The sequence below is a fragment of the Saccopteryx bilineata genome, chromosome 4 (assembly GCF_036850765.1).
Source record: "Saccopteryx bilineata isolate mSacBil1 chromosome 4, mSacBil1_pri_phased_curated, whole genome shotgun sequence".
NCBI classification, from domain to species: Eukaryota; Metazoa; Chordata; class Mammalia; order Chiroptera; family Emballonuridae; genus Saccopteryx; species Saccopteryx bilineata.
In genome coordinates, this window is record NC_089493.1 from 90,846,224 (window position 1) to 90,858,888 (window position 12,665).

General features: G+C 48.2%; 1 protein-coding gene and 1 pseudogene across 4 annotated transcripts in view; one reads left to right on the forward strand and one right to left on the reverse strand.

Annotated features, from left to right (window-relative positions):
- On the reverse strand, nucleotides 1-9,605 carry LOC136335484 (small ribosomal subunit protein eS6-like; annotated as a pseudogene).
- The window catches only part of ARHGEF40 (Rho guanine nucleotide exchange factor 40), a 19,385-nt gene continuing 16,188 nt past the window's right edge, over nucleotides 9,469-12,665 (forward strand). For 2 of the 4 annotated variants that reach the window (XM_066277339.1, XM_066277341.1), the window contains exons 1-2: nucleotides 9,469-9,606; nucleotides 12,128-12,325. In XM_066277339.1, the coding sequence (XP_066133436.1) occupies nucleotides 9,604-9,606; nucleotides 12,128-12,325 (201 nt within the window). In that variant the 5' untranslated portion in view covers nucleotides 9,469-9,603. Of the gene's footprint in view, nucleotides 9,607-10,563; nucleotides 11,160-12,127; nucleotides 12,326-12,665 lie in introns of those variants that run through there. The other 2 variants (XM_066277340.1, XM_066277342.1) reach the window with 2 other exon arrangements.

Consider the following 12,665-nt stretch of genomic DNA (forward strand, 5'->3'; position numbering starts at 1 on the left):
ATATTTTTTGTTCTTTATTTTTCACTCTTAGAAAAATCTCACTTTTGACTGGACTCAGACTTAGAGGTAGAAGCTCTCAGGGAGGACAGCCTATGTCTCTAGGCAATCTGTTCCTGGCGATTTTCTTTGGCCTCCTTCATTCTCTTAGCCAAAAGTTTAGCATGTTCTGCGGCCTCTTCCTTATTTTTCTTCATACGCTGTTGCTTCAGAGCAATACGCCGACGTCTGTGCTGCAGGACACGCGGAGTAACAGGACGCAGGATCTTGGGTGCTCTGGTCCTAGGTTTCTTACCTTCTTTGTTTAGGGGCCTTCTCACAACATATTGGTGAACATCATCTTCTTTGGAGAGATTGGAAAGTTTGCGAATTCTGGTAGCTCTTTTGGGACCCAGGGGAAGAGGCACAGTAGTGTCAGTAAGACCAGGAATATCTTTCTCCCCTTTTTTTTCCAATGACCAAGTTGAGATCACTGAGATTGACATCCACAACGCCACCCCGGACAAATTTGTGCTTCTTCTCTCCAGTCCTCCTGGGCCTGTAGCAGGAATGCCCCTTACTCAGCAGAAGACACCCTGCTTCATGAGGAAACCTTGTTTGTCATTCTCACCACTGATCCGAACCATGTAACCCTTCCATTCTTCACCCAGAGCATCAGCAGCAACTTCTGTGGCCATACGCTTCTCATAAAAGGTTCAAAGTTTGCGTTCATCGTCCACTTCGATGACTTTCTGGCAGCCAGTGGCTGGGAAAGAGATGTTCAGCTTTATCCTGAAGCACTAGCCACCTTGGAGGCACCACGAAAAACGCAATGGGTTCCTTCAATAAAAAACAGGCTGCGTGTGTGCGTGTGTGTGTGTGTGTGCGCGCGCGCGCGCACGTTTGTAAACACACATATGTTCATGATGGGGCGGTAAAGTTATTTTAGTGGAATTAGGAATGCTATAGTATACCAATTATAGATTCTTTGAGGACCAAAACTCCTCATTTGAAATACAAATATCTTTTGGCAGAAATAAAAAACAAGATAATATAACAATTACTTGGAATCAATCACTTAGTTACTGGTTCCAACTCAGGTGCATTTGGAGGAATGCCATAGCATACTGAAAGTTTTGCAACTAGAATAGGTGGAATAGTGCCTGACCTGCAGTGGCACAGTGGGTAAAGCATCAACCTGGGATGCTGAGGTTGCCAGTTTGAAACCCCGGGCTTCCCTGGTCAAGGCACATATGGGAGTTGATGCTTCCTGCTCCTCCCTCCCTTCTCTCTCTCTGTCTCTCTCTCTCTCTCTCTCTCTCTCTCTCTCTGTCTCTCTCTCTCTCTGTCCCCTCTCTCTAAAATGAATAAATAAAATCTAAAATAAATAAATTTTAAAAAAGAATAGGTAGAATATGTGGCAGAGACCTGTAAGTGGACAATGAGTCCAGAAAAGGGGGCGCCAAGGAGCTAAAAATAATTTTGTATCTACCTGCTTAGGAGTGCTAAAGATTGGGGGGGTTGGCTTTAGAGACTTTATCCTGTCATAATTCCCAGATTGCCTACTCCTGGTGACTCTCTGGAAGCCAATGAGGGCTCAGGCTGCCACTAGATATATCTGACACATGTTAGGTCTTCATAGATATTAATTTAACAAAATTTATTTTCAGAGCAAAGGAATGGAGTTGGGAAAATGTGCAAATCATAAGTCTGAAAAGTTTATAAAAGTTTCTTCTAAAACTCTCTTATTACATTTAAAAGTCTTCAGAGAGGGAAGATCCACCACATTGAAGGAGACAGCCTGTGTAATTTTCAGGCAGCTCTAAATATTAAAAGTTTCACTGTATTGAACCTAATCTATATCTCTATCACTACAACAATTCATGATGCCCTATCACTTCGAGCAATTCAGAACAAATCCAATTCCACTTCACACTCAACCTTTTAAATATTTTAAGAGTTTCATAACCTGTGCCCTCCAAATATATTGCCTCATTAGGTAATAGCAAGAGCTATAAAATGGCTAAAACAGGCTAAATGGAAGTAACTCAAAGTGACGAGGAGTAAATTTATGCAAATCTGCCTATATTTTTCTGTGTGTAAAAAAGAAAATTTAGAAATAATAAAAATTCCAAACAGGCTCATTGATACAGAGAACATTTTTTTTGTTTGTATTTTTCCAAAGTTAGAAGCAGGGTGGCAGTCAGACAAACTCCCGCATGCATCCAACTGGATGCCCACCAAGGGGCGATGCTCTGCCCACCTGGGGCATTGCTCCATTGCAACCGGAGCAATTCTAGCACCTGAGGCAGAGGCCATGGAGCCATCCTCAGCACCCAGGCCAACTTTGCTCCAATGGAGCCTTGGCTGCAGGAGGGGAAGAGAGAAACAGAGAGGAAAGAAGGAGAGGGGGAAGGGTGGAGAAGCAGATGGGCACTTCTCCTGTGTACCCTGACCAGGAATTGAACCCAGGACTTCCATACACCGGGCTGATGCTCTACCACTGAGCCAACTAGCCAGGGCTGATAGAGAACATTTTAACGGTTGCCAGATGGGAGAAGTTTAGGGGGTTGTGTGAAGAAGATGAAGGAATAAAGAAGTGCAAATTGGTAGTCACAAAATAACCTGAGAATGTAAAGTACAGCATAGGAAACATAGTCAGTAGCATTGTAATAACTATGTATGGTGCCAGGTGGGTACTTGAATTATCGGGGGACCAGTTTGTAAAGCATATGATTGTCTAACCACCATACTGTACACCTGAAGCTAATAAAAAAGTAATAGTGAATGTAAACTGTAATTGGAAAATAAAAAATTTTAAATATACAAATTTCTCAAAATTGAGTGACTAAAAAAATGATGGGGGAACTATTTGATCCTTTAAGCGAAGCATCAACTTATCACTTTAACTGAAGACAAACGTACAAAAATTACACTGAGGCATGGAAATATATATGGGCAGTGCCACATGAAGGAAACATAACATCAAATTGTTTTTACTGGATTACAACTGTACAAAAAGGGTCTCTGGGTTTATACATCAATAAAGTACGTAAGTGAGTGTGGAGCCTTTCCAGAACTCCCTCTCCAAACCATGCTTCCTCCAGACTCTCCCAGCCCAGTGAACCTACATCTAACCTGGAAGCTATTCCACATTTGCTTTTAATTCCATCCTAGTTATCTCCCACTTGCAAAAATCAACCAACAGACAAAAAAAAAAAAAAAGAAGAAGAAGAAGAAGAACTTGTGAGGGCTAAAGAAAGCTAAGTAGCTGACCCCAAGTCTCAGCCTCCCTACTCCCTCCCATTTCTCACTTGTTCCCATTCTTGATCTGTGGGGCTTTCTGCTCCTGTTACAGTCTTTACTTGAAGGGGTGATATCTCTTGGGACCAAGTCAGATACTATCTAGGGTACAGCAGTGACAAAATAGACAATATCCCCGAGTTCATAGAGCTTATTTTAAAATATGTAACAGTGAAGGTGGGATTATTATGAGACATGAAATAACCAAACAAATACATAATCATATAGAGATAAATACTGTGAAGAAAACAAAACAAAATAACATTATTGAGAGGCACAATAGAAACACTAGACCAGGTGATCAGGGAAGACATTTGTGAATGCAACACTTTAGTTAAGACTGAAGGATGAGCCTGACCAGGCGGTGGTGCAGTGGATAGAGTGTCGGACTGGGATGTGGAGGACCCAGGTTTGAGACTTGAGGTGGCCAGCTTGAGCGCGGGCTCATCTGGTTTGAGCAAAGCTCACCAGCTTGGACCCAAGGTCGCTGGCTCGAGCAAGGAGTTACGCAGTCTGCTGTAGCCCCACGGTCAAGGCACATATGAGAAAGTAATCAATGAACAACTAAGGTGTCACAACAAAAACTAATGATTGATGCTTCTCATCTCTCTCCGTTCCTGTCTGTCTGTCCCTATCTATCCCTCTCTCTGACTCTCTCTCTGTCTCTGGAAAAAAAAAAAAAAAAGAAGAGGAAAAAGAAGAAAAAGAAAGACTGAAGGATTAGAGCCAGCCATTAGAATTTTGAAAAGAGGTCTCCAGGCAGAAGGAAAAGAGAGCAAAAAGGCCTCAACAGGAATATGCAAGGCATATTTAAAGAACTAAAAGGCCACTATGGCTGGAGGGTCACTAGTAGCTTCCTACTCTAGGTAGTGTAAGAGATGAGGCTGGAGAAACAGGAGTCATGATACAAACGGGAAGCCATTGGAAGGGATTGATGTAATCTGATTGAAGTTTTTGGTAGATCACTCTGGCGAGGGTGCAGCGAATGGCTCATTAGGGGTAAGAGTGGCACATGCAGGCCACTGTGGAAACTAATGTGCTAACACAGGCAAGATGTTGGTGACATCTAGTTCAGAGAAGAAAAATTGTAAATTTTCAAAAGAATATTGCCAATAAAATAAAAATCAAAACTGGCCCTGGACGGTTGGCTCAGTGGTAGAGCGTCGGCCTGGAGTGTGGGGGACCCGGGTTCGATTCCCGGCCAGGGCACATAGGAGAAGTGCCCATTTGCTTCTCCACCCCCCCCCCCTCCTTCCCCTCTGTCTCTCTCTTCCCCTCCCGCAGCCAAGGCTTCATTGGAGCAAAGATGGCCCGGGCACTGGGGATGGCTCCTTGGCCTTTGCCCCAGGCGCTAGAATGGCTCTGGTCGCAGCAGAGCTACGCCCCGGAGGGGCAGAGCATCGCCCCCTGGTGGGCAGAGCATCGCCCCTGGTGGGCGTGCCGGGTGGATCCCGATCAGGCGCATGCAGGAGTCTGTCTGTCTCTCCCCGTTTCCAGCTTCAGAAAAACACAAAAATACAAAAATCATAATAATAAAATAAAATAAAATAAAATCAAAACTAAGGGGAAATTAAAAATAGAATTAAATAAATACACTACATAGATTTCTTATCCTAAGATAACTAAGGTTTGGCCCTCAGTTTGCTTGGGAGCACAGGTAACAAGATGATGTTCTCAAGTCTTTCCTTTCCTGTCCCTAAAACTCCCCTTTGTGGTCCTTCAATAATTTTCCCTTACCTTGAGGCATGGGACTGAAGCAGAGCCCAACTTACTGTTACTCTCCAAGTGGACAAATAGTAAGCAGCCTAAAGCCCCAATCCTATGTACAATAGTAGTTATATCTCTTGGTGCACATAAACCAGGTAATAAACATTACAGACAAAAATGTTTCTTCCACCTGCTCTTCCCCATAAGAACCATATTACAAATTTCTTGGGGACTGTTTTAACTATAACACTCTAGAGCAGCGGTTCTCAACCTGTGGGTTGCGACCCCGGCGGGGGTCGAACGACCAAAACACAGGGGTCGCCTAAAGCCATCGGAAATACATATTTTATTTTAAAATGTATTGTATAATAAATATATATTTTCCGATGGCTTTAGGCAACCCCTGTGTTTTGGTCGTTCGACCCCCACCGGGGTCGCGACCCACAGGTTGAGAACCACTGCTCTAGAACAAGTCTAAAGGAAAAATATATAGCTTTTATTCTCTGGTCCACAGGCATATATCTATCACTTTTAAGACTCTTTCAGGACTGGTTGTTATAAAAGTCAAGTTAACACTTTTTAACATGGTGGCTATGTGGTGAAAGAGGTGGTGTGTTCAGAGTGCTTCTTTATGGACTTGGACAGCTAAGATGAAACTTAGTGGTGAGAGTGAAGGCTCTAGAGTCAAACTGCTTGAGTTCAAATCCTGGCTTCTCCACCTACTATGTAGCTTATAGCAAGTTATTTAACTTCAATAAACCAGAATTTCATCTGTAAAATGGGATCTTACTAAGCCCCCCAAAATCTGAAATTGATGAAATATAGTGAGAACTGTTTGTGAATGCAAGAGGGAGCTTCTGAATCTTGTCTATTCCCTGCCTCCAAATATTCCATTATAATCTTTTCCCTTCACATCTCCCAAAAGCATATACATATATCAACACACACTCTGATGTATATATACACATATACCACATACCTACACACTCTTAGGTAAGAGCTTGCATTCTTGGAGAAAGTAGTATTTAACCACTATAAGCATAGTATATGTCATCTTACTTAATAAAATAAACCTATCTGATTTAGCACAGATTAAAACAACCCCTGGAAAGGAGTAACTAGACCCTGCATCCAAACTCCCTCATGCTACAAACTCAAAAACTTTCAATGGCTCTTCTTTTTCCATGAGAAAAAAAAATGATCGATTCCTTTTTTTCCTCCAAGAGTTCCTGGACTCCCACACCAGCTTAATTTATATTCCACTTTCTAGTTGTGGGAACCTTGGGCTCTATAGTAAGTCTCTGAGTTACAAACATCCAATTTCTGTACAACTCATACTTACAAATGGAGTGCCATTAGGCCAACTGGTAATCAACTGCAGTTTGACATCAGTGAAAATAATATCATAGAGTTACTCAACTCCCATAGCAAAAAACTAACCAATAAAGACCTTATGGAACTAGAGCAGCAGATGATAGCATTTAGGGAAGAATGGGGACCTAGAAAGTCCAGAATTGAAAAAGTTTTCTACAAAAGACTTAGCTGATGCTTTTGTTTCATTGAAGCAGGAATGGCAAAATTAGAAAAGCAAAATCCTGATACAGAGAGGTTCACCAAAGTTTACTGTACAGTTTCCAAAAGTCTGAGATGTTTCAGGGCCATTTATGATGAAAAAAAGAAAGTCTCTGTACGAAGACTGTACCTTGGATGCCGACTTCAAGAAACTGACTCCAGCAGCAGAATCCAACCCTGACTCTCTAACTCCAGTCCTAGCCTCTCCAACTTCTTATCTTCTGCATCATCCAAGATTGTTTAAGGTTGTGTTTGAAAATAGTTAAGTATTTATATGCACAGAAAAGTAAAACTAAATACTATGTTAAGGCAAATATCTAAGTTGCTTTTAATAAGTAAATGTAACTGTTCCAAATTACATACAAATTTAACTTAAGAACACACCTACAGAATCCATCTTTTTTCGTAACCCAGGGACTGCCTGAACTAACTGTTTCCCAAAGAATTTGCCTGAGTATAAGGAATTTAAGACTAGGTAAGGGAAGGTTCAGACTGTGTCAACACTGGGGAGGCTGACCTGTGATGGCGCAGTGGATAAAGTGTCGACCTGGAAATGCTGAGGTCGCTGGTTTGAAACCCTGGGCTTGCCTGGTCAAGGCACATATGGGAGTGGACGCTTCCAGCTCCTCCCCCCTTCTCTCTCTCTGTCTCTCTTTCTATCTCCCCCTCTCTCTCTCCTCTCTAAAAATGAATAAATAAATAAATAATTTTTTAAAATAAATTTTTTTTTAAAAAAAACCACATTTAAAAAAAATGGCATTGCTAACACTGGGAAGGATGAGTGGATTTGAAACAAGAGAATAAGGTTTATAATACAGTTGACTCAAGCAACACAGGTTTGAACTGCCCGTATCCACTTATACTTGGATTTTCCCCCATAAATACCTGTACTGTTTTCAATCCGTGGTTGGGAGTTCAAGGATGTGTAAGGCCAAATGCCTTGTTCTGCCATTTTATATAGGGGACTTTAGCATCCACAGATTTTGGTCTTTTTCTGGGTTCCTGAGCCAATCTCCCTCCAATACTGGAAACAGCTTGAATTTGGGGGGAATCAAAAGTTGTACATGGATTTTCAACTGCACCAGCATTCCGTTCTTGTTTTTCAGGGGTCAACTGCGTATGCTTTAAGAAAGTTTCCTAAGTGTTAGCCTCTGTAACCAGCTACTGGGCAGCATTTACCCAGTGGACACCAGGGGGTAGCAAAATCACACATTCCCAGTTCCCAGACACTAATCCTAAGGAAGCTGAAGAAGTCTTTCTGACTCAGGGCCCAACAACCCCTTGACAGAAAAGAGCTCACACTCCTTACCTGTACTGTTTCCCAAAGAATTTGCCTGAGTATAAGGAATTTAAGACTAGGTAAGGGAAGGTTCAGACTGAGTCAACACTAGTAATGGGTGAGCTGGATTTGAAACAAGTGAATAAGGTTCATAATATAGTTGACTCAAGCAACACAGGCCGGAAAGCTGGTCACTAGGGTTTGCTGCCCCAGATTAATCTTTTGACACTGAAGAGCTAAGGGATCTTATCTCCAAAAAACAACGAACATTTTCTCTCTTCTTTTTTTCCAGACCAAATGGAGTGGAGAAAGAGTGGAGTTTAACTTTCTGAGGAGGTAAGAGAAGAGCCATCATATCTGAGCAATGCCCTCCTCTCTCGCTGTTCCAACAACTGCCCAGAAGCTCTGGCCTCCGGGCTTTATAGCAGCTGTATCCCCTGGCAGGACGTTTTCCAAGCCTCTTAGCCGTAGTGGCACATGCCTTCAAACCCCTTTCTGGGAACTATTTGGCTTTCTGGTCTCCTCTCAAATGCCCTACCGAGCCCTCCAGAGCCGGCTCACAGGAGGGACAGGAATCTTCCTGCTATGCCTAAGCCTCCCCTAGCCCTACTGGGGACCCTCGCTGGGCCTTCATTTCCTATCCAGGCTCGAGGGAGGATGGATGAGGCTAGAACTTTCTTCATTAGCCTACCCCTGCTTTGTCTCCTGTCAGATAACCATCGCTGTCCTAAGCCTTAGCTGCTCTGGGAGACAGACTATCGCCACTCCACATGGAGGAGGGGTCTAGCATCCAGTATCAAACCATGGGGTCTGATTGGGGTCTTGGTGCCTTCCCAAGAAGGGAAGCTAGCAGAAACAGGAGAGATAGAGGGTGAGGAGGGGATAGGACGGCGACTAAGGGACTCAGAAAATGTTCGCTGCAGTGCACACACCCTTACAGGAGGATCCGATCCCGGGACCTGCCCCCTTCAGCCACGATGCCCACTCCAAGCCTTCGCAGCTCCCTAACTGCCCCCCACCCCCGCCCTCCCCAGGCCACACAGAGGAACCCATTGTCAGAGCCTGAATATTCGAGGACGGAGAAAAGAGGAAAAAGGGGAGGGCGGGCAGGCCCTGGAGAGTGGAAGGGACCCCCTGATTTCCCTGGCCGCGGCTCCTGAAGGGTCTCTTCTGAGCCCCAGGTTCTGCTCAAGTCTGGCAACCGACGGGAGAAGAGGTTCCCAGGCGAGTTAGAGACGGAAGGTTTCTGGCCGCCAAAGGACCTCAGTCCCAGGCTGGGATCCCCAGAGGATTCACGGACGCCCGGCCTCCGGAGTGTCCCTTGCGGGGACTCAACAAACCCCGCAGAGAGTGAGGCAGTGGCGGTGAAAGGGCATCTCTGGCTCAGCGGGACTCCGAGGGTTCCCTTCTAGAGGACGGGGCGGGGGAGAGAGGGAGCGGGAGAGCGGGGCAGAGCCGCGGAGGGAGTCGGGGGAACAGCAGACTCGGCGCGGGCGAGGGAGTCGGCGCAGGGGAAGTCCCGGCAGGGGGTCCGGCGCCGAGCCGGAGGCGGGCGCTGAAGGGCGGGGCGGGGCGGGGCGGCCGTCTCGGCCCTCCCTGGCGGGGCCCCGCGGCCCGGGAGCCCCCGCGAGCGCAGCCGGAGCCGCCGCGGCGGCCGGAGCTGTGCCCCGGCCAGACCCGGCGAGGCGCGCGCGGCGGGAGGGAGGCCGCGGCGCGCGCGGCCCCGCCCGCCCGCCCGAGCGTCGGACGCGACCCCGCGCTGAGCCATGGTGAGTCCCGCGGCGCCACCTCGGGGCCCCCTCCGCCTTAGCGCAGCCCGCTTTGGGCAGCCTGTCCCCAGTTCGATGCCTCTCACGCCCGCTTTGGATTGTTGAGCGCTCCCGAGACTCTCCTCCCTCCCATCCCCCCTTTCTTTTCTTTGATCTGTCTGCCCCGCTGTCTGGCCCGGTCCCTACCGGGTATTGCCTTCACCCTTTCTTTCTTCCTCCTCCCCGCCCCTTCCCCCATTCTCCCGCTGGTGTCTCCCCTAATCCACACACCTCCCCTCGCCCTACTTTGTCCAGACTCGTGCCTTCCTCGGCAAGGTCCTCCCTCCCCCTCCTGGTCCCTCCTGCGGGTTGGGTGCTGCAGCGGCCCTGGAAGGGGCCCGGCCTCAGGTCATGAGAACCGACCAGCCTGGAACTACCATTTTCCATCCTAGTCCCCAGTCCGGTGAGCCGGGTCCACCCATCCGGCCCTGGGGGACCCGCCACAGCTGAGGCTGGGCTGGGGCCAGGGACAGAGTCAAAGAGGGAAATTCCCGCGGAGAAGCGAGGTTGCCTCAGGATAGTGGACAGAATGGGGAGGGGGCTCACAGTGCCGGGGGGCGTGACGCTGCCAGAGCAGACCAGAGATGGGGGGCGGGGGTTGGGGAAGAGGGAGAGTGTCCCAGAGCTCACGCTGCAGGGAGCAGAAGCGTCTGAAGGCATTCCCGCTTCGGAGAGGAGGGAGCACTAGTGGGAGCTCCTTACAGGGGCTAGGGCACCCTGGCAGCAGCTTCTCAGGGCACAGAAAGCAGGAGGGCACAGTGAAGGGGAAGCCCATACCAACAAGAATGGACACTATCCTGCGAACTTTCACTCCAGAAGTATTCTCTGAAGAACCACTGCAGGAGAGGGCACTACCAGGGAGCGTCCACTGCGGGGATGGGGTTGGGGGACAAGAACTAGGGGGCGCTCACTGCAAAGTGGAGGAGGGGGAGAGGCCCTACCAGGGGGCGCTCCCCTGCGGGGATTGGAGAAGGAGGAGGAGCACTACGGGGCTGCTCTTCTACTGAGGAAAGACATCCCCTGGTAGGGAAGCTGGAGCAAAAAAGAAAAAGGAACTGGGCCAGGGAGAGCTGACTCAGTCTCTCTGGTCTCATCTTTGGTCCCGGCCGACTGCAGGCCTGATCTCTGTGCTCCTGCTGCCGCCTCCCACCCCAGACCCCTCCTCCCCTCCTGCCGGTGCCGTTTCCTGTGGCTGAGACTCTCGCTCAGCCATGAGCTCACCGCCCCTAATGGGTTGCAGCTGCCTCGCTGCTCCAGCTCTGGCTCCCCGCTCCTGGCCTCAGAGCGGACGGCCCACTCTGCCTCCCCCTCCACCGCGCCCATCCCCACCCTCCCCCACCGACGCTCACTGCGCTGGCTGGGTCCCCGGAACACTGAGGGTCTGTCTGCTCGCCCACACACCTTGGGGCCGGGTCTCTGTGTGACGCAATGAATGATCCTCTCTGGAGTTGCTGCCCCAGCTTCTCACAGTCGGGACAGGCGAGCAACTGGCTGGAGTCACTCAAAGTCAAATGGTATGCAGCTTTGTCTTCAGGGCAATGCAGGGCTAGGGGGTGGGTAGGTAAAGAACTAGAAAAACGCTGCAGTGAGCATCCCCTTGCCCATTTACAGCAAATAAATCTGATAAAAAGAACTTCAAAGCCATCTTGAAGGAGAAATAAGTTTGCCAAGGAACAGCCTGAGGGGTGATTGTTTAGAATGTGGAATGAAGAAAGATAACTCATTGATTCACTTAGGGAGGTGAGTTTGGATAAAGTAGGTCTGTCTTGAGAGGTGCCTCCAGGTGGAGATTGGCAGACAGGTCCTGCTGGCATTAGAAAAGATTTCAGCTCCAATAAGTACCATCAAGTATACCTTCAAGGCCTGCTCCTCCCTTCCCACATGTTCCTTTTGTGACTTTTTCCTCTTTCAACTGTCCCCACCCAGTTCTTTGTAAGCCAGTTCCCCGGGTGCTCTAGGAATGGTGATTGCTTCCAAAGCCACTCTGGAAAGATTGAAAGATTCAAGATAGACAGCCCTCCAGTCCTCCTTTGCACACAACAGCCATCTCTAGCATATGATTATGGGTGGTGGTACCACCTCTTAAGATAGTGGGTCTCTGGACGGTAGGTCCTGTGAGGATGAACTTGCAGTATGCTCCCAGCCGCGCTGTTTCTTTTCTCCCAGGGAGGGCCTATGCAATCATCCTGATTCACAGGAATCAGGAAATGCCTGATCAGAGACATTCACAACAAATTCTTCCTAGATCTCTAAAGCCAAGGTGTCAGAGCTCTTTCATGGAATGCACTCTAAGGCCTATGGGCTCTGACTAGCCCAGCCACACTTCCATCTGAGGTTCATTCAGCCAGCATATCCTGGGTGCCCTCTCTATGCACACAAGGGGCCCCCAGGGTGACAAAGCCAGCCCCATACCAGCCCAGATCCCAAGCAGCCATGCTTGGGTGATCTCTAGGGATCTGCAGCCTGGTCTTGTCTCTCCCAGGAGCCTGAACCAGTGGAAGACTGTGTCCAGAGCACGCTCGCTGCTCTGTACCCACCATTCGAGGCAACAGCCCCCACACTGTTGGGCCAGGTGTTCCAGGTGGTGGAAAGGACATACCGGGAAGATGCGCTGAGGTACACACTGGACTTCCTGGTGCCCGCCAAGCATCTGCTTGCCAAGGTCCAACAGGAAGCCTGTGTGAGTGGCCGTACATCTCTGTTCTATGTCCCTTGAGATCCTCTGCCTCACTCCAGAAACTAGCCAGACCAACTAATTTCCCCCCACCCAGAGACACTGCCTCCCTGATATTACACAGATACTCATCTTCCCCCCAAATTAATCCCTAAGAAACATCAACTCCCAAGCACCCTGACCCTCCAGACCCAATTCCAGACATTTTTTCCCTCGTATCATTTCTCAAGCTACTAACTCCCCCAGATGTAGCTCAACAGAGATCCTTCACTTCTATAGTTATAAAGACCTCGTGAGAGTCTCTGATTCCTCCAAGACAACGGCATCTGCTGACCATGTCTTTGTA